The sequence below is a fragment of the Neofelis nebulosa genome, chromosome 4 (genome assembly GCF_028018385.1).
Source record: "Neofelis nebulosa isolate mNeoNeb1 chromosome 4, mNeoNeb1.pri, whole genome shotgun sequence".
Lineage (NCBI taxonomy): Eukaryota > Metazoa > Chordata > Mammalia > Carnivora > Felidae > Neofelis > Neofelis nebulosa.
Window position 1 is genome coordinate 124681767 of NC_080785.1, and position 22207 is coordinate 124703973.

The following is a 22207-nucleotide window of genomic DNA, read 5'->3' on the forward strand; positions in this document are numbered from 1 at the left end:
GTTCCCCCACAGGTGAAATGTCACGCCGGGGGGCTGGAACCAGGCGAGGGCTCCGCAGTGTGTGCGGCGGACGGAAAGTCACGAGGTCACGGGTGGCAGAGACAGCTTTCAGCCCCCGCGGCCAGTCTTCCAGCCTGCAGCGCCCTTTCCCGGCTGCGGCCAGCGAGCTGTGGACCCTGGGGGCCGCCAGAGGGCGCTGTGGCCCCCGTGCGCGGCTGCGGCGGCGCGGGGCGGACTCTCCTCCGGCTGCCCGGGCGCCGCCCTGTCCCAGCCTCCTCTGCGGGTAAACAGACATGGCCGACGAGAGGGATCCGCAGGACGCTGCGCACGACATGGGCAACCACCTGCCACTCCTCCCTGGTAACCTCCCGGGGCCGGTCCTTGGCGGCGGGACGGGGCGAGGCTCGAGCCGTGAGCGGTGCCGCAGGGCTGGGGAGACGGACGGGGTGGGGCACCGAGGCCTGCAGGGGCGCCCCGGGGAGCGGCCTCACCTCAGGCCTTTGGCCAGCGACCTAGTCCTGGCGCTTCTGTCTCGTGCTGGATCGCCTCAGGCTATGAGCGAGGGTTTTTTTGGATCGGGGAGGGGGTTTGCTCCTAAGGACAGGGACCCTTCCCTCTCCGTTCGTTTTGTGTTCATAACTTGAGTCCTAGGAAATGGGTTAAAACCAGGGGGATGGAGGGAGGGGATATGGGGACCTGGTCAGGTTAGTAACCGTTACTTTTTCTGGACTTGTTCCGTTCAGTAAGAGTGACAGTTAACAGATGTTAAGCGTTTAACGTGTCACGGGCCCTGCGGTAAGCGTTTTGCGTTCATTTCTCTGTTTAATTCTCCCCACATAACTTTTCTGATTCCGGTTTGGTAAGTGAGAAATGGATGAGCAGTTTAGTTCAGTGACTTGCCCAAGGTGACACAGTAGCAACCCCAGGACTGCAGTTTGAGTCTTTTTGTCAGCATAGCCAATGTCGCTTACCCACTTCACTGACAAGACAGTACTAGCATGTTTTTCTCAAGCATGTATTTCATATACTTGATTAGAGAGACTTATAAGTGTGATGTTAAATTCAATTTTCTTTTTCCTTTGTTTCGTGAAAATTTGGACCTTGGCTTTATATTGGAATCCTGGGCAGAAAAAAATGCATGGAATAATTGTACAGATTTATCATGGAAGGCTGTAGAGGATATGCTTTCCAAGAGGTTATCCGACAAACTGGGGCTGTTAGCTGAGTTCCTTCCCTGTGTGCCAGTTAGGTGTTGTGGACCTGAGAAGAGGTATGATACACAGTCTGGAACTTGAGGAGGTTTATAATCTGTATGAGGCAGAAGTTTAGGGCCAGATAAGTTGATGCTCGTATTGTCCTTCAGAGAGATTCGGGTAAAGCATTGTGAGATGGGTCTGGAGACATCCAAAAGCACATAGTTAGGATGGGGTTGTGGAAGAGAAGGCCTAGGGGGTAGGTTGTGTTTCAGTTCTGGGGGAGCTTGTGTCTCTTGCCAGTGGGGTTGGGGCTTTTTTTCTGTGGGTTGCCAAGAATCAATTGTGGGTTATAGGGAGTTGCCCAAGGAAAGCTTTGCTTGGAGGATTAATTTGTCCACTGGGAGTTGTGTGGATTGGGGAAGACTGATTGCATGCCCACCGTGTAGGAGGGACCTTTTATATAAAAATAAACCACAGTGGTGGTTCCTGAAGCCAACCTAGCTGAACTGACATAAAGGTAAGTCTGTCAGCCTTTGACTGAAGAGCTGAGCTGTTTATTTCAGAGACATCAGCCCCACTCTGAACGTGCCAAATCCGGTTTCATGGAGGTTACTGATGTTCTGTTGGCATTCATATGCTGCTCCTGCATGAGATGAGTCATCAGACTTCACCCTGATAGTTGTGAACAGTCAGTATGTGTTTTGTTGAAAAGAATCAGGAGTGAGAAGGCCCAGAAAGGTTGTAGATATAATAATTAGGCTTTTGTAAATCATAGGTGAGTTTTGTGAAGAAGCATTGGATTGTCCATAAATTCATGTAGTATGAGGTTTGGTTTTTTTTTCCAATTTTTTTTAATGCTTATTTATTTTTGAAGGAGAGACAGACAGAGCATGAGTGGGGGAGAAGAGAGAGTTGGAGACACAGAATCCGAAGCAGGCTTCAGGCTCTGAGCTGTCAGGACAGAGCCCGATCCGAGGCTCGAACTCACAAGGGCTGAGGTCAGGACCTGAGCTGAAGTCGGATGTTTAACCGACTGAGCCACGTAGGCTCCCCTATGTAGTATGAGTTGTTTTGAAGAGTAATACTCTTTAAGTGAAAAGGAAGTACTTTAAGATGCAAAGAATCTGTGTTGGCCAAGGGAAACATTAATAAATAAACAGCTGAGTAGGGGGAAGTGGGTTTTGGCCATATTTATGAGAAAGGCTACCGTATATAAGGAAAGCGCTTGAGATTTTTGTTGTTGTTGTTGTTGTTTTTATCTTTTGGTGAAACTTCTGTGTTCTTAGCAAAAATTTGTATGAAGTGTTAGACCACTCACCATTTAAATATAAGTTTAAATAAGTTACACTACTCTCTTTGACAAATCCTAATACCTACGAATTTCTAAGAATTAATAGAAAGTCCAAGGCAATTACTGCACTGGAAAACATTTGTTTTTTTCTTGTCAGAAACCTAGCTGGAGGTAATTTGATTTAAATAGTCTTATACCCAAAAGAAAATGACAATTTTGCATTGACGTTTTATCTATTCAGAGGTGTATTTGGAGCATTTGAAAATACATGAAACATGAGGTCAAAAACGAGATTCACTTTGTCTATGCCAGGATTTCTGAACCTCAGCACTTTTGGGTTTTTTTTGGCTGGAAAATTCTTTGTTGTGGGGGACTGTCCTGCAGCTTGTGGGATGTTCAGCAGCATCTCTGTCCTCTGCCCACTAGATGCCAGTAGGGCTCCCTAGTTGTGACAACCAAAAATATTTCCACACATTTCCAAATATTCCCTGAGGGGTAAAATCAGCCCTAGTTGAGAACTGCAGATCTAGGATAGGAATTTTACCCACTGGCATTAACAAGACAGACTTCCATTTAGTAGAATAGTGCCTATTTAGTGTAGCCTTTCCTGACTCTCATTTCTATTATCAGTAGCATCAGGTTTTTAAAGTAGATAAGTTTAGTTTTCAGAATTTAAAAATTGTGTGTGGAGAAAGTTTTCTAAAATGTTTCCTTTAAAATACATTTTGGGGCGCCTGGGTGGCGCAGTCGGTTAAGCGTCCGACTTCAGCCGGGTCACGATCTCGCGGTCCGTGAGTTCGAGCCCCGCGTCGGGCTCTGGGCTGATGGCTCGGAGCCTGGAGCCTGTTTCCGATTCTGTGTCTCCCCCTTCTCTCTGCCCCTCCCCCGTTCATGCTCTGTCTCTCTCTGTCCCAAAAATAAATTTAAAAAACGTTGAAAAAAATAAATAAATAAAAATAAAATAAAATACATTTTATGTTTCAAGTGAACTTTATTTTTGAATTTAAAATTCCAAAGCGAAATTCCTATGAAAATGATGACAGACATTTCATTTTTTAATAGTATAGTTGACAGCCAGGAATTGATGTCACTGCTATGAAAATGTTTTTGCTGGGTACTAATGTTATCTTTTCCTATTTTAATTAAAGGATCTTTCTTCCTTCCTTCTTTCCCTCTTTCCTGTCTTCTCCAAGAATTCTTTAAAGTTAAGAGTTTGAAAGACATTTAGAGATTGTCTTGTTCCTGCCTGTCATTTTTCAGATGCGGAATCTAAGGCATAATCAGGTGAAATGAGTTGTCTAAGTCCTTTTAGTTACTGGCAAGAGAGAAGAAAGGAATCTCTCATCCATAAGAATTTAAATAATTTATGTAGATAGTTCCCCTTCAAGGAGTGGGGAGCATAATCCCTCACCTTGTTAAGTGTGACTTTTGCCTAGTAATTGGCTTCCAAAGAGTACAAAGTGGAAAGGAGGAAAATAGTAACTTTACAGTAGAGAAATCTGACAATACGTCAGCTAGGTGATCACTGGCAACATCAGCAGTGATAAATCATATTAATAGTATGCACCCTTGATATATGATAAACACAGCCTTTAGCCTCTTGTGATGTTCTCCCCAAAGTGCATAACCCCATTGTAATAATGAGAAATATATCACACAAATTCTGTTTGAGGGACACTGCAAAATGCCTAAGCAGTACTCAAAACTGTCAAGGCCATCAAAAACAAGGAAAGTTTGAGAAACCAGCCCCGAGGAGGCTAAGGGGATATGACAACTAAATGTCATGTGCTACTCTTGATGGGATCCTGAAACAAAAAGGATATTAGATAAAAATAAGGGTAGCCAAATAAAATGTGGAGTTTAGTTAATAGTAATGTGCCAACACTGATTTTTAGACAAATGTACCATACTAAGAAGTTAGAGGAGAGAGTGTATGGGAGATAAACAGGAAATCTCGATACTATTTTTGCAGCCTTTATGTAAACTTTAAACTAGTCTTAAAAAAAAAAAAAATAGTTGATTTAAAAAAGATGTAGTTAATGGGAGAGCCATACATACACCCAGCCCTCCAGCTGCCTTTTCACAGTACTATAGAGATTACAATATGCGAGTAGTGTTTAGAAGAAGCCCTCTTCTCCTGGGCTCAGAAGCCTCATGAAAGAACTCTGCATTTGAAGATGAATATCACTTTGACATTTTCTTGCATCCGTTTTTTCCCTCAAAATCTTCTACTTTTACAGCAGAGAGTGAGGAAGAAGATGAAATTGAAATGGAAGTTGAAGACCAGGATAGCAAAGAAGCCAAAAAACCAAACGTCATAAATTTTGACACCAGTCTGCCAACATCACATACAGTATGTAATTTAGTAGCTGATCTTTTCTAATAGATCCATAAATATGACAGTAGATAGAGGTTTCTAAAAACAAGTAACTGAGTTTAGCATCATTGGATATTACCTCACGGTAGACATTGTGGAGGAGGACGTGCACTGTTTGCCAGTTGATACCCATACTTAATTAACTCTTATTTTCCAGCAGTTTCATACTATGTCCTAGATTCATACTATGTCCTCATTCTTTGAAGAATTCTCATCCTTCATACGTTTCCTCCAGTGGTAGGGCTACAAAAGTACCTTTTACTCTCTATACTACTTGTTACCAGGGTGTTAGCTACCATGCTGGCATTTTATAGTGGTCATTTGTGATATTTGGACATATGAGTTTTCTTATCTTAGTCAAAATAAAATATTTTGAACTAAAAAATGCTCTTGAATTTGTGTGTGAGACAATCTTCACAAGATAATGGAAATTCTACTCATAAGAATCAGAATGAGATTTTCACGTGGGATGCTGATACACCAACTTTACTATTTAAATAAATGTTGTACCTATCGTTTATATTTCGTTTAATCTGATTTGTTCTTTGGTCTGTTGAGCTTGTCTTATTATGACATATCTCTGACCGTGTATCATTGTGTTCATTCTTAAATAGTATCTGGGCTCTGATATGGAAGAATTTCACGGCAGGACTCTGCATGATGACGACAGCTGCCAGGTTATTCCAGTTCTGCCACAGGTGATGATGATCCTGATTCCTGGGCAGACCTTACCTCTTCAGCTCTTTCGTCCTCAGGAAGTCAGCATGGTGCGGAATTTAATTCAGAAAGACAGAACCTTTGCGGTTCTTGCATACAGGTAAAATATTAGAGTGGATTTGCTTAACATACTCTCTTTCATGTAGAGTCACATCAGAGGTCAGTGTTAAAGCCAAAACTGACTATTATTTTGTGTGCACAAGAGATTGGAAACGAATGTGAGGTAAGAAATTGTGATGAAAAGACTGAAGGTACAAGTAGGAGTATTTTTATTGTTCTCATTACCATCCAAATCAGATATTTCCTGTCACACACATTAAGCTTTCTGGTAATTGAAATTTTTAAAATCATTAATACTTAATAAAAATTTCTGGAATTGGATTTTCAGTAACTTTCATTATTTAAGGAGAAAGAGGGCTTTTCCATTTTAATGTAAAGGGTTACCTTTACAAAGGAGTGGCTTGTTCTTTTCTTTTTCTCAAAATTCATACATTGTCACATTATAGACCAGTGGCAAACTGAAGCTGAATTTCAAGTATCCTATAGCACCTGGAGGAAAGCAGCAGTAGAAGCAAGAAATGAATACAGGAATTTCCCACCCCAGTACAATGCTGCTAATAATAAGCAGCAGAAATGATGGTCTACTGAAGTAAAAGAATTTCTGGTTGGGGAAATGAGACTTTAAACCCCTACCGATCCTAGATCGTCTTTAGTAACTAGAAATCTGTTATTTTCCTGAAGTGCTCGAATTGTTATTCTGAAGTTTTATTATATATCTACATTCTCCCATGTGATTTTACAATAAAATTAGGATAGCTTTGCAATAAGGGCTACTTGCTGTAATATTTTTTTCATCATGTGTATTGCTTTTGCCAAATTTGCATGTTTAAAAATTAAATGTTCAAAACTATTTTCTTTTAAAATTTACCTTGGAAGTAATGTACAGGAGAGGGAAGCACAGTTTGGAACAACAGCAGAGATATATGCCTATCGAGAAGAACAGGATTTTGGAATTGAGATAGTGAAAGTGAAAGCAATTGGACGACAAAGGTTCAAAGTTCTTGAGCTAAGAACACAGTCAGATGGGTAAGAAATACCATATATCTTAAAATGTGTATCATTAAATGAGATGGTTTTCTTAGATTTTTTTCCTATTTTACTGACCCTTGACATTTTTTAACTTTTGATTAGTTGTTCTCTTTCCCTTTGAAGGTATAGCCTAGTGGTTTCCAACTTGGGTATGCATCAGAACCACATGGGAGGTTTTTAAAACTATAGAGGCTTGAGTTTCATTCTCATCTCCCACCCCTAGAGCGTGGTTAACCTGGGGTGAGTCTGCAGCATCTTTTGTCCTGATTTCCAGGTGATTCTCATGTCCCTCCACATTTGAGAATAGTAGCATAAACCCAAAGAACAATGTCTTTGGGGATATGGCTTCTTTGAGATTGAAGGCCTCTCTTCAGAGTGAAAAAGGGTGGGGAGGCCACAGGCTTCTTAGCTGTCTGTGTGCTCACCAGGACAGCTGTGGTGTTTGCAGCGTTCCTGTGATAGTGAAAGCCACAGTGGTTGCACCTGCAAAGTGCGCCATCTGAGGTGTAGGAACCATTTATAGTTAGCGCCCATCTCTGGTGCGAATTTTGTATCACTTACAAATGTATTAACTATGTAATAAGCGATCAGTAAATTCTTGTTGTCTCTATACCTTACAAAGTTTAGAAATTCTCTAAGTATAATTGTTTTAACAGTGTGGCATAGCTCTCACGGTTTGAGCTTTTTCACAAGTTAAAGGACCACTAACCTCACTTTAAAAAAAAATCCAATTCACCTTGTTTTATCCTTTTAAAAACAAAGCAAAACAAAATATGCATTTGTCCTGATGATTGCATGTTACCTCGTATGAGAGTGGTTCTTAACTCTGGCACATAAGAATCACCTGTGAAGTATTGCAAAGATACAGGTTCTTGGGGTTCACCCAGTCCTAGTGAATTGGTCTCCTAACCAGAGCTGAAAATTTTATCTGATCTCTGTGTTGAACAGATATTCTCTGAACGTGTAGAACTTCAGAGGTTTTGTCTTGTTTTGTTCTCATGGTGGGCATTTACAAATATCACTGAATTATGGAAGTACAGGTGGGTGAGGCATCCCTTTGGGGCTAAAGAAATGAGGGGTGAGGTGCCAGAGCTCTCAGTGGTGCCCGCCCCACCCCCACCCCCAGAACATTTCACGGTGCAGACTCTCATGGTGTTAACATGTTGTATTGTCATTACAGGATTGTATGTCTATCTCCCTCAATAGATGAACTGCCTGAGGACAATCAATGATTAATACTTCTGTATGTTCTGTAGTTAGGACCATAAATGCCACATGAATGAATCAAACGGTGTCCTCCTGATGGCTGTGTATTGTGATAATTAGCAAACTGTTTTGTTACTACAGATTTTACTAACAGTTCCATATTTAAAGTACTTCATATCCTCCTGCTTTTAAATCTTTGATTATTTGTGTGAATACTATGTTATAGGAACTATAAAAGAAACTTGACTTGGGAGAAAAGTTAGGTTTCTGAGACTTTCTTGACTTTTGACTGTGGGAAGACTGTTTTGAACACAAGATGGCAGTAGACGATTAACTCTGAAAACAGGTCAAAGACTATGTGTTTGATAGTAGCAAAGATTAACATGAAACTGATAGGGTTAAACAAAACTTGGAAAGGGCACATTCTGTTATTCTGTAGCCCGCTGCTAAGACCTCTCACAAAAGTGAGTCTTTTTAGTGTAAAAAGGTTCCATGGAATTAGATTTCTCTGGTTCCACTGCCCCTCTAGCCCTGTAGCTGCCTTCAGTAGAAGTGGTGAGATGGAAGGCACTCTGGAGGTAGATAATCTAGTGCATTTTGTCTTTTTCCAAACAAGACAAGTACCAGAGAGGTTAAGTGATTTGCCTGAAGTGATGTGGGTAGTAAGCCACTTTTGGTTGGTTCTGGGCCCCCTCACTTCCAAACTCATGCTCTTTCCACTCTACCAGAACTCCTCCATAGCCCCTTCGAAACTCAAGCCAATTTCCCTTTCTCCAGTCAAGTAGTGTGAGATAATAGTCATTTGTCTTTTACGTAAGTGACCCTTCATTTATAAAAACTATACGGTTGCCTTCTAACCTTTTCTAAGAGCCTTTCTTTGGCATTTTCTGAACACACAAAAGGGTTTTTTGGTTTTTTTGAAAAATTAAAAAGTGTAAGTATGTCATTGAATCACTGTAGAACCCTTCAGAAATTCCTGAGTATTCCTTTGCATATTGAGAAGAAGAGGAGATTAATACCCTATTTGGAATTATAGAAGTTCTCTTACTTGTGGTAATTGAGACCATTAATCATCAGAATTATTCGAACTGTCTAAACCTAATTTGAAAGCAGTTTTTATTGCTCAACTTCGTTTCTTATAGCAATTTTTCTTAAGTCACATTTCATTGGTTTTTGTAATATTTATATAAATTATGTAACTATAATAACAAAACAACTGCTATAAACATGTTGGGAAGAAACAAAAGTAGCTTATGTTAAAAACAAAGAACCAGCCCTGTGTGTGCAGCTGACCCCAGGCGTGTCTAACAAGAGGAGCAGACAGTGTTGCTCAGGCCTGCAAGGCAATTCAGACAGCTGGTACCACAGACTGATTATTAAAATGATGAGTAAACCAATTTTTCAACAGCATTAATGTTTTTATCCATATACAACAAAATCTTATGTGATAGTTGAGTTAAACATCATTTTTAATTTAGTCACTGGTGACCTAATTAAAGAAGAATTGGATTTCTAAACATTTCTGTAGAACGCCACACACTTTTGTTTTAAAAATATAACCAAGTATTTGTGTTCATGTGACAGGTGAAGAAAATAAAGATGTTATTGTTTTTAGGAGTTCTAATATAATAATATTTGAACACAGTTTGAACATGTTTGTTTGTTTTAACATTCTGAGAAATTGTGTAGACATATCTTTGATCTTGCAGGAAAGAAAAGAAGTTAGTGAAATGAGTCTAACCAAGTTAGCTAGTTTCATTCAGTAAGCAGAAGTATCAAAATTTCATTCCTCACTTTTTGTAGGTCAGGACCATGATTAATATGAAAAACCACGTAAGAATTTCTAAACATACTTAATAATGAAGCAGAGACCTTTTATATATTGAACTTTGGCAATCTGACAGATTTTTGTTCCAGCATTTGAATGTATAATACAGTCTACATTTCAAGAGCTGTACTGTAGGAGATACGCTTCCAGACAAAATAGCTCATAGGTATGGTGTTCCTATTGGCATTTGCTCATGATTGAGATGTTTGCGGTTATGATATTCTCAAATAGCATTCTGGAAATGGTGACTTCACTCTCATGGGAATTTAAGTGATTTTTAGATTAAAAAAAGATAATATAATGCATATTTTGATTCTTTGCGTTTCAAGTTAAATGTTTGAGAAGGAGAAAAAGAATGCACATAGAAATACAGACTACATGTAATTCTGTAGTCTTATTTTAGCTGTTCACATAAATGGGTTCTTGATTTTCTCTTTCTTTACTTGCCTACTCCTCCAGTGAGATTGGACTTAAGGGACATGTGTAACAGCCAGGGAGCAGGTGGGAGCTGCAAGAGGTGGAGTGTCCAAGAATGTCTGAGAAACTAATTTAGAAGTATCAAGTGGTAATAGATGGTTGTATATTGATTTTTTAAATTTTGTTTCATTAATAAACTCTGTGTTTGTCTGACATGTACCAATCTCACTTTCCATTTTACAGTGAGATTGAAAATCTGTATTTGAGGTTATCTTTGCTATGATTTATGAACTACAGTATTTTCTGAAAATTCTTGCAATAATATTAATGTCGGCATTTGATGAATACTGAAATTTAAGAAACAAACTGAAAGTCTTAGTATTTAAAATTACCCATAATGTTTAGAAACTTAGTAGTTTGAGTTAGTTTATTTTAAAAATGAACACCATGCTTGGTTCTCTTTATTTTAGAATCCAGCAAGCTAAAGTGCAAATTCTTCCCGAGTGTGTGTTGCCTTCAACCATGTCTGCAGTTCAGTTAGAATCCCTCAATAAATGCCAGATATTTCCTTCAAAACCTGTCTCATGGGAAGACCAGTATTCATATAAATGGTGGCAGAAATACCAGAAGGTGAGAAACTAATTTTTTGTGCATCTTCAGAAAATGAAGACAGGTTGCTTTTTTCCTGTATTTGAGAAAGGAACACAAACAAGTCTCATGATTCACTCCCCAGACACCTTCTGTGGTAATACTCTGGCTGCATTTGATCAAAGCTAGAGCTTCTAAAAATTTCATAGGCAGCCATTTACGTAAAAGCAGTTTGCAAAAATAGTCAAATGTCACAGTACTGTAAGGTGTTCTTGCTTTTATGCCTATCAGCTGTGTACTAGTTAATAGTTTGTGATTTTTAGTTCTGTGGAAATCTCGCTAAACTCTAATCAGATTACATGTTTGGCTCTTGAATCATAAACACATCACCTTAAGGAGAGGAGAGTTCCAAGTGGTAGTAGTATGTTCCAAATCTTTTAGACTTCTGAAAGCATTTGCGCTCTCTTTTTATATAACACGGTTGACATCACAAAAATTGGCACAGTATGTGTGCTCTGTGAAAGCACTGCTTGTTTGGGCATTAATTCTCACACATAATCCTTTAGGCTAGATCACTCTTTATCCCAGAAAAAAATTTGATGAAGCCTGTTCCTACTCATTTTTCAGATGTATCAGTTTTGAGTATAAAGTAGTTAATAGTGGAGCACCTGGGTGGCTCAGTTGGTTAAACGTCTGACTCTTCTCTTCCGCTCCGGTCATGATCTCACAGTCATGAGTTCAAGCTTTGCGCTGAGCACAGAGCCTATTTAAGATTCTCTCTGTCTCCCTCTGCCCCTCCCCCACTCGTGGTCTCTGTTTCTCTCAAAAAATGAAACCTAAATAAATTTAGAAAATAGCTAACATTTATGATTTCTGCATAAAGGAAATGATCACTAGTCTTTAAACTTAGAAAAAATCGGCTCTTTGAGGTTTATCTTTTAAAAATATGGAGACATTTCCATTTTAATCTGAAAAGTCTTACATTGATCAGTCACTCCTTTCTCTTTATGAAGTGGTACAGGTTTTAATTTTGAATAAATTTTCGTAGGATCCTAATTTGATATAAATTAATATAGATAATTGATAAAGGAGTCTTATAAACTAGCCAGTGTACCACCACTTGTAATGTTCCTAAGGTAGAATTCATCCAGTTTTCAGAGAGGACTTTGTGAGGATGGCTCCTTGGGGGGCAGCAGGCTTATAACCAGGTGTCTGTAGGCTTCTTGTTTTTAGTAATCTGTACCTCAGTTGGACAGTCTGAGATATGGTTTTGTGTGTTTTAACAAGCGTTTCTAAAAAGAATCCAATAGGAAATGTAGAAATAGATTGCTTAAGGATTCCCACACAACCTTGAAACTAATATTTTTGAAGATTTAACAGATACGTATGCTTTAACTTTGCAGACAACTTTTCTATAGCTAGGCAGTACTTGTTTCACAACTGATACAGACACTTCAAATACACCTTTACCTTTGTTTAAGTTTAAGGGTAGAACAGCGGAAGATTTTGCTGTCATGTAGTCATTTTAAATGTCACCTTTGAAATAAGTACGTCAGAGTCAGCTCTGATGTACATGGGCTCCAAGGGAATGGTTTTCGAATTTTTTAAGTCATTCATGCCCAATAGTGTGTTCAACACTGGGTGCTGCTGAGATGTTATGTGGCAAGGAAACTGCATCAAGGTGCTGCCTATGTATTTAAATAATTATATATTTCAATCACAGGATTGGGTTTTAGGCGATGTAATGTATTTCGATTTATATCATAGTTCTTCCACACTAAGACTGGTTACTAAAAAGCAACAGTTAAAAAACCCTAACTTAACTCTTGTTGTAAATTTGTAAGCATAGGGTGGGAGTGATTGTAGTTGATTCCTGACTTAAATGCTGTGTACTGGTTGTGTGTCCTGTCTGTGGGTGAAACAAGTAAGACTGGTTTTTTACTTCTTGTGTGTATTACTGATTGAATTCTTCTATTCTGTGGTTAAAGAATCTTAGCTTGTCGGGGCGCCTGGGTGGCTCAGTCGGTTGAGCGTCCAACTTCGGCTCAGGTCACGATCTCGCGGTCCGTGAGTTCAAGCCCCCGTCAGGCTCTGTGCTGACAGCTCAGAGCCTGGAGTCTGTTTCGGATTCTGTGTCTCCCTCTCTTTCTGACCCCCCCCCCCCCCATTCATGCTCTGTCTCTCTCTGTCTCAAAAATAAATAAACATTAAAAAAAAAAAAGAATCTTAGCTTGTCATATTAGTTCTGAATTAAGCCTTTGCAGCTCAATTGTCACTGGCAGACCAAGAGCAAGAAAGCCAGAAATGCAAAGACCAAGGAAGCATATGTTTGTTTGGAACCAGGTCCTCTTTCCCCTTTGTGATATTTCTTTAATAATAATCATATTTATTTCTCTAATGATAATAATAATATGTATATAATATGTTATTTTCATATTCAGAGTTGCCAAGGACTAAACAGAAGGTGCTAAGGAAGGAGAGAGGTATGAAAGGTTTAAGGAAATACAATTCCTTCATCCCATGTATTTTTCAAATTGTTTAATGGGTTTCCTTCTTTAAAATTTGAGTAAAGTTGCTTAGATTATGAAATTTGGGTCTGGATCACTAGGCCAAGACAAATGGCTAGCTGATCTATTTTGGACTGCACATGACCTAAAAACTCTGTTCTACTTTAGAGAGGCCGCTTTGAGCCACTCACCACGTGAAGGAAAAGGGGTAGGTGCCATTGGCCGGAACCCCATGTGCGTTGATTGATACTGTCTCAGTGGTTCAGCTTACTGTGCCTTTAGCTGGATGCTGACTTATCAGGGACTGGATTACATAACACTGCTTGTCCTAGGACAGATCTAAGGGTCGATTCACTTTATTCAGATCTGACTCTTACATCTCACCAGGATATGAAGCAGTGCATCCATTTGTCTACACGTCTGAGAGGTAGTTAAGGTAGTCAGAACTGGGAGATGCTTAGATGATTCTAAGCCAACTTAAGCTTATGTGGTTGCCAAATACTTTTTCAGCAGAAACGATACTTAAAGCGTCCGGCAGTGTAGCCTTCCTGAGATGTATTCAGTTAACCTTGAAACTGTTTGCACACACTTTTCTTAACATTTGCCCTTGAGAACTGAACATTCTAAATGACAAAATTAAGCTTCCACAAGTATTCCTTTGTAATCTTCCATTCTGACAAGGGTGCATCTGACAAGATGTCCCTAATGATTAAGAAGTTAGGCTAGTATAATCAGGGAACACTCTTCCAAAACTCACTTCCATCTGGAAACATTCCTTATTCTGTGATTTGATCTTTGAAACTAATACTTCTTTCTTTCCTTTCCTGTCACAGTGCCTTTCACTCTTGGCTGGGTTGATTGTATTGGGATTCTCACAATAAGGAAACTTTTCTTTAACGTACTTGGGAATATGACATACATTTTTAAGTGCGCCCCCTCCTAACCCAGACTTTCTCTTTGTTATATAGTCTTACTGTGTTAATGAGAAAAGAGTTGCATATGAAATGTAAAAAGAAATGAAATGTGGAAACCAATTAAGAAAGTGATTGATGCTTATCTTTCTAGTCTTGCTAAATTTATAAATGGTGCTCATAGGGAGCGGGAGCAGGAAAGAATTGAACACTGGTTCTGGCTCTGAAGAGCAAAGCCCTTGAAAGTGGGCTCACATGTTAGTTTCTCAGTCTTCAAGAATTTCTCTTTGAAGACACAAATATGTTCATTTCTTTCCATTTTGTTAGGTGAAAAGATACACTACTATCCTAGACCTTACTCTCTCTTACAGATTATTCTGTATCAACTTTTGGAGCACTGCTTCCTTGTTTTCAAAGTTGCCCCGGTGTTCCCTTCTATGGCTAGGCTACAATTTACATGACCAGTCACCTCTGGATGACAGACCTGCACTAAGTGTTGTATACAAATGACCATGCATACAGGCAAAAATATATAATAAATTTTGGAAGTGGGATTACTGGATGACAGGGAATCTGCATTCGTAATTTTGACAGATGTTCTTGGAGTACCTTACTAAGGAGGTTGTTCCTGTGTGTAGTCTGACAGCAGTGGTCATCATGGCTTCACAGTGTAGTATCCAACGTAATTGTTGCTGATCTGATAAGTAAAACAGAATCTTTTTGGAGGTTTAATTTGAATTTCTTTGGATATGAAATGAGGTATAACATTTTGTGTTGAATAACAATTTGTATTTCCTTTATTAGGAAGTGCCTGTTCATAGTATTTGCTCTTTGTGGATTTTTAGGAGTTTTTCATATGTTAGGAAACTTACCCTTTGTCTGGAATTAGTAAGTTCCACACATTTTCCCTTTGTGATTTGTCTTTTGACTTTGTCTTTGGTGTCCCACAGAAGGGTTTTTTTTTCCTTAGGTAGTTAAATTTACCTTTTTTGTTAATGCTAGAAATTACTTCCTTGTACAAAGGAATTTTTATTTTTTTTAAATGTTTAGAATGTAATCTTTTACTTTTGACTTTGATTTCATTGCTTTTTAATGTCATCAAAACTTTTTAAGCTTTTATCCACATATAGTTTATCCTGGTATGAATTCAACTCCACTTTTTTTTTTTTTTTTTCCAGATGGCTCTTCATTGTCCTATTACCATTTTCTGAAAAGCCCCTATTTTCCTTCACTGATACAAGGTGCCCCCTTACCAAAGACCAAATTCATGTTTTTTATTTTACTTTTCTTCTGCTTTGTTGTCAGTCTCTTTATGTACCTCCATTAACACTTTTCTAACTGTTGACAATTTTTAATTTTTGTAAATGAATGTATGACTGGTATATATTACTGGTCTTTTCTTTTTTCAAGGTCTTGCTGGCTTCTATTGCTTAACCTTTCCATAGGAACTTGTCTACAAAGACAACTTTTTGCTTTGTCCCAGAATAGTAATAGTAGTAGTAAGACAGTAACATTTGTTGGCTTTTTTTATGTTAGAGAAAAAAAGGTCTTGAAAGCTTAGGCTGTGTGTAGTCAGGGACTTCCTTGGACAGAGCAGTGATTTCCCAGGCATATGTCGTATCCTTGTAGTTGTGTACCTGCCATTAGTAGTTTCGCAGTCTCGGAGCAGGAAAGAGCATACCCTTGCATTCCTGGGATAAATTATTTTTATTATTTACATTGCTGATGCTGATGGGATTTAACACAACAAATGACCACCTTTGACCACTGTGTATATCCGTGGCAATGATGTATTATTCATGTTTCGCCTTTTACATTGCTTTTCCAATTTTATTACTCTTCAAAGAGCCATTGAAGTGGAATTTCACATTTGTTTAACATTCCACATTGTTGGAAGGCAAATCTGAAGCAGGCTTTACAATGGAAGAATGTGATGGATTGCCTTCAGGGAACAGATTCATTTTCAGGGCGTTTCTGCTTTCCATAGTAAATCCTGTTCCCAGAGTGAATACTTCTTTACTAGAGAATCACACTTTGGTCACTTGTAAGCACCTAACTTTTAGGCTAGTACTAAAAAATTTTTTGAAGTGTAGCCCTTTTATGAAGTAAATTGTGGTATTGATACATGTGAAGAATGCTCATAAATTGCCAGAACTTGCCATCAGTGTTACCCAGATGAAGACAGGAACCATTGACATTGTGCCAGAAGTCTAAACTGGGACTCTTAAACTTGAGATATTGAAATGGCTTAAATTTGGGTGTTGGCTCTGTAAAAGCTAGCTGTAGTTTGCATAGTTGACTGTATAAAGCACATCACAAATATTAAGGATAAACATGTAATGGATCTGTAAGTAGAACTTCAGAATCTGTCAAGATAACCCTGAAAAAGAATTTTATTGATGTTCTCACTTTAAAAAGTTACAGAACTGGGGCGCCTGGGTGGCGCAGTCGGTTGAGTGTCCGACTTCAGCCAGGTCACGATCTCGCGGTCCGTGAGTTCGAGCCCCGCGTCAGGCTCTGGGCTGATGGCTCAGAGCCTGGAGCCTGTTTCCGCTTCTGTGTCTCCCTCTCTCTCTGCCCCTCCCCCGTTCATGCTCTGTCTCTCTCTGTCCCAAAAATAAATAAAAAACGTTGAAAAAAAAATTTAAAAAAAAAAATAAAAAAAAATAAAATAAAATAAAATAAAAAGTTACAGAACTGAGACACATGAGTTGCAGTGTGTTCACATTCACAAAGGATGCAGGGTGGCGGGCGAATGGTAAGGATCCTGACCCGCTGCATTGCTCTTAATACACTAGTGTGCCACATTCTGTTCTCTGTTACAGTGGGAAGTCATGTTTACAATATGAATAAATTACTTTGGTTTCTCTTTATCTTGACATGGATGCCAAGTAAAATGCTATGCTTTTGTAATATAAAAATGATCATTCTGATGTGTAAAGTATATACTAATAACTGAATTGGGAGTGTGTAGTGTGTCAGTCTGCCAGACCGAAGCTTTGTTGGATTTTTGTCACTTTGTAATTCTAAGTATACTGCTAGAAAGTAAGCTGCTCTGCAAGAAAATGTATGCTCCAATGATTTTGGCCTTTTTTTGTTTTAGTCACTGGTATGTATACTCCCAGTGTGTAAAGATAATGCCTGACACCTACGTACTGGGTGCTCAGAATATTTCTTGAATGAATAATGGTTACAGTCAGACTCCCTGGATGCACAGCCTAGCAGCTCCCCATTTACTGTGACTTTGGGCAAGTTTTACCATCCTTCTTTGCCTGTTTCCTTCTTTTTCAGATGGGGATGATAATACTACCAACCTTAAAGAATTATTTTTATTTTAAGACCAATAAAGTGGTTGCCATTGCTATTACTACATATTCACAGTTACTTGAAAGGCTGTTGTTCTTTATTCTGTGTGCTTATTCTGTAGCATTTATTTGGAGTGTGACAAAATTCTTTAGCCTTAGTTTTTGGTCTTAAAAGTAAAGAACTGATTGGAGAGTAACTTAAGTGCCTTACAATCTGGCTCCTCTGGCTTAAATCACTTTTTGAACATGTACTTGGAGGCCATCCCAGACCTGTCTTTTGGTAGATTCAAATATAAGAAAGATGAGATTGAGCCGAAACTTCCTCTCATTAAAGAATCCATTGGTTTGAGTTTGAGCTTTAGTGGATGAGCCTTGAGAAACAAGTCCATCCTCACCCACGTAGTAGTTCCCTAAAGTATTTAAAAGAAATTACCACGTCCCCTTGAGAGGCAGCTCCAAACTAAACATCCCTAATGCAAACTGTTGACCTCCTCTTAGCATCCTTGCCCCTGACAATTAAAGTTCTGTCTGTCACAGAAGGGTAACATTATTGTCTCTTCTTAGATTCTGGACATCTTCTAGCATAAGATTGCAGGGAGAGTAGGATGTGAGCTCTGCAGCACATTGGTTAGTTCATCTATCAGCTGAGTCCCCCAAGTCTTTTTCACATGTGTGGTGTACCCATGTTTCCTCATTTCATGCCCATTCGTTTGGTCATGCAGGTGCAAGCACAGGATTTCCCTTTCATTCTGTTAAATCTTACAGCTTGCTTTTCTTGTTCTATTCTGGGACAGTGCTTTTTGAGCCACCTTACTCCTTTCCCACCCACTTTTCATGTGTCATGCCCCACGTTAAGTTTACAAAATTATGAATGTCTGTACTTACATAGGTTTTGTTTTCTTTATTGAGGAAGATGTAATCATTCTTTATGCTCTGTAGGTTTGATATGCCTTGTTTGATCAGGTGCAAAGTATCCCCTAGTGTATTACATACTCTAATGTACTCATTGTTCGTTGACATTTAGGTTGTTTACAATTTGTTCCTATTAATAGCACTGCTATAGTGCATTCCCAATCATATTTTTGTGTCCTGTAGAATACTTCTCTTCCCAAACTTTTTTGGGAGTTCTTACACACTTCTTCTTCCAGGTGAACTTTAAGTTATGCTTCTAAATTCCAATCTCATTGGTATTATTACGCTGAATATGTGCTTTGAGGACTCACATTTTAATTATTGAGTCTTCCCATCAAAAACAGAAATTCTACTGGAATTTAACTCACATTTTTCTATGGATTTAGGCATGCTTGCATTTGGATTCTAAAATACAATTGGAAGAGCTACCCAGTGGTTTTTCCCTTTCCCGGAGTTCTATGAAATGGGGGACTTCATCCTGGACTCTCAAGTTATGATCATTTTTTTTCTTAGAATGGACTCATTTATTATATGTGCCTCTACAGTAATTCACTTTAAAGCCATTTAAAGTTTTACACAAAGACAATTTGGATTATATTTTTAGTTTCCCTGTGCATATACTGAACAAATGATTAATAGGCATATAATGTGATATGTTATGCTGTAACATAACTATGTTTAGTCACTCTTCAAGTTCACCATAACTTCACTAAGTTATCCTCAGCATTAAAATGTTAAACCATCCCAGTAAGAATGAGGATTCTACTTGCAGTACAAATTGAAAGCTGTAAAACCATGATTGTCACATTTAGTAGGTAATGAATCATCTGTTAATAGGGTTATCTACAAAATTTTTCCCTATTTTTGAATTTAGAACATATTTTCCAGGGCCAAAATCAGTTTTCAAATACTGTTCTTTCCACCATAAGAATCTATATAGAGTTTAAGTGACTTTTTTTCTGTTTTCAGAGAAAGTTTCATTGTGCAAATTTGACTTCATGGCCTCGCTGGCTGTATTCCTTATATGATGCTGTAAGTATTACCTTGTACTTTTTTATCTCTAGGGTAAGCCTTGTCATAATAAAGGGTCATTAGAATGAAACATGGACTTTCATACTCAGTGGTATCTCATTTTCAGAACTAATGCCCTTCTTTACATTTAATTAGAATGCGAAGGAATCAAATTCTGCTGGATTTACTTCCCCTTTTTAGAATTTTTCGTTTTCCCAGTTTCTAGTGGCTTATAAATTCAGGATAAGGTAATGAGATGTTTTAGGGTCTATTAAGGATTTGAAATGTGTTAAGTGGTAGGTAGGTTTCGAAAATTAAAGAATCCCATAACAGTGTTTTGTTGTTTTTCCTAAACAAGTAGATGAACTTAGGTCTCCTGACCCCAGTTAGTCTACTGCATCCACCAGTGTTCTTTCTCCTCAAATTGTCGTACTTAGGCATCACCATACCTTGCAAGACTTAGTAAGAGGCAGACTGGAAGTGTTCAAAGAATCTGGGTTTTAGACACAAAGACTTTTAAAAGCTTGATTTCTATCATTTTCCATATGGTTTGAGGCAAACCATTACCTATCTCAATAAATTCAGTTTTTAAAATGGGGAGAGTGATAGTTATTTGGCACACAGTAGGCATTCAACAAATGTTAGTCATTTCCCTTAGTGAACCCCCTCACCTAAGACTTGGAATCTTAGGAAGGGTAAATACTGAAATTTGAGCACTTCTCACAAGCACAACAGCAAACTACAGTTCACTCTGCCCTTCAGCACTTTGGGCCATTACAAATGCACAACAGACAAGTGTTTCTTGCAGACATCTGTGAAAAGACAGGAAGCACTCTTGTGTACTAAATGGGTGCCAAGTAAGGTGTAAATAGCAAGTGCTCCTGTAATTTATAGGGGCCGCTATCCCTGTGGACAGAGTCAGGAAACCCTTCCTAGAAAAAGGGGGGAGAGGCCAATTGCACACAGTTCGTAAGAAAACACCTAGAAGGTAGCAGGTCAGGAGCACGTGCCACTACAAAGACAGTGCAGGACAGAAGCCTGGAAGGCCACCTTAGTGCCGGGTGGAGGAGCCGGGGCCATGACCATCTGTGCGCGAGACAACAGAGTTGAAACCGGGACTTGGATTTTAGTACATAGAGTGAGAACTTACATTGAAACTCTAGCTGAAAATCTGGCAGTAAATTGTAAAAAGTCTGTGAACCTTATTATGGCTGCTTTTACTTTAAACAAGGAAACTTTAATGGATAGAATTAAGAAACAGCTCCGTGAATGGGACGAAAATCTAAAAGATGATTCTCTTCCTTCAAATCCAATAGGTACGAAAAGTCTGCTTCCTTCCTGTGGCTTTTGTTTTACTAAAATTACTTTGTTTTCTGTGTAATGAAACCAAAAATTTTAGTTTCATAGTTTTATTCTGAAAACCATACACATTTGTCTTGAGCAGTTTAAAAGAAAGTATTTTAGTGAATTGTAGGAAAGCTCTTAAATTCTGTGAGTACTCTAATTTTAGGCAGTGTTCCTATTCTGCACAACTTGCAGTAATTAGCTCTTATCGAAAAACTTGAGCATTAACACTTTCCCTGTTCTTTAAGGTGGCATTAAAAATGACCCTAGTTCTAGGACTTACGTAGCTTATGTACATACTGTTTATTAGGTAGTTACTGTAGCCATTTTTCTAGTCTTTGAGGAAATTCTATTAACATGGGCTTGTCATGTTTAAAAGACATTTATAAAACCAATTATAAGAAGTTAATTTTAGAACTTCCTAAGAGTATATACTTGATAGCTAGTATATTTTAGTATTGTTTATGTGAAATATGTTCTTTGTGAATGCTATAGGGAGGGTTTATATCAAAAAGACATTATTTATTATCTGCTTTATAAAACTTGAAAAACCACCATGTCTTTAAGATTTTTCTTACAGAGTAGCTGCTTGTCTTCCTATCGATGATGTGTTAAGGATTCAGCTCCTTAAAATTGGTAGTGCCATCCAACGACTCCGCTGTGAACTAGATATTATGAATAAAGTAAGTCACCATGTTCATGACACCTGTGTCTTAGGCTAGATTATCTGTGGGATCCAGTCATGCAGTTAGAAAACTAATTGTTTGCTAGTTTTATTTAATTTACATTTTTTATTTTTTTAATATTTATTTTTGAGAGAACATGAGTGGGGGAGGGGCAGAGAAAGAGGGAAACAGAATCTGAAGCAGGCTCAGAGCTTTCAGGAAAGAGCCTGACACTGGGCTCAAACTCACAAGCAGTGAGATCATGACCTGAGCCAAAATCAAGAATCAGATCCCCTCCAAGCATCCCTACATTAAAAATATTTAAAGGATAATTTAGACATTTCATTTGGGATCACACATACATTCAGATTGTTTTTACATCCTTTAAACGTTTCAAGTTTGATTTGTATGTGGAGCATATGTGGTTATATATATATATGTCACTGTCCTATAAAGTCACTAGTTTTAGAAATGAGTATGTGTCACTTTCTCTAAAAACTATAGTTTTTAATGATTGGGAGGAAAACGTTATTCAGAGGGATCAGTACTTTCTCTAAAGTTTCTTGATGAGCTATGTAATTACATAATTAAACAAACGTGAGTTTTCCCCACTAATTTTCCCTTAAACTTTTTAGTGTACATCTCTTTGCTGTAAACAATGTCAAGAAACAGAAATAACAACCAAAAATGAAATATTCAGGTGAGAGCTTTATTACATTTTTAGTGTACTTCTGGATATATTTTCCCAACTCCTACAACAGAATTATAGTCAAGACTATATATCCATTCTCCATATATTTCCCTCCATTAAATTACAGTCATTTCAGCAAATGAAATAGGAGG

The 22207-nt window shown here is 38.3% G+C and overlaps 1 protein-coding gene and 1 long non-coding RNA gene across 8 annotated transcripts in view; one reads left to right on the top strand and one right to left on the bottom strand.

The window, feature by feature from the left end:
- The first annotated feature begins 209 nt into the window (after window positions 1-209).
- CRBN (cereblon) overlaps window positions 210-22207 on the top strand; it is a 41809-nt gene continuing 19811 nt past the window's right edge. For 3 of the 7 annotated variants that reach the window (XM_058726169.1, XM_058726171.1, XM_058726172.1), the window contains exons 1-9: window positions 210-360; window positions 4728-4840; window positions 5479-5681; window positions 6518-6667; window positions 10592-10751; window positions 19314-19376; window positions 20587-20671; window positions 21267-21382; window positions 22000-22064. In XM_058726169.1, coding sequence (XP_058582152.1) covers window positions 294-360; window positions 4728-4840; window positions 5479-5681; window positions 6518-6667; window positions 10592-10751; window positions 19314-19376; window positions 20587-20671; window positions 21267-21382; window positions 22000-22064 — 1022 coding nt within the window. In that variant the 5' untranslated portion in view covers window positions 210-293. Of the gene's footprint in view, window positions 361-679; window positions 1714-4727; window positions 4841-5478; window positions 5682-6517; window positions 6668-10591; window positions 10752-19313; window positions 19377-20586; window positions 20672-21266; window positions 21383-21999; window positions 22065-22207 lie in introns of those variants that run through there. The other 4 variants (XM_058726170.1, XM_058726173.1, XM_058726174.1 and 1 more) reach the window with 4 other exon arrangements.
- On the bottom strand, window positions 16503-21267 carry LOC131509880 (uncharacterized). The gene is made up of 2 exons (XR_009260753.1): window positions 16834-21267; window positions 16503-16562 (listed from the first exon to the last, which is right to left on the bottom strand). It is a non-coding gene; the product is annotated as an uncharacterized LOC131509880 (long non-coding RNA).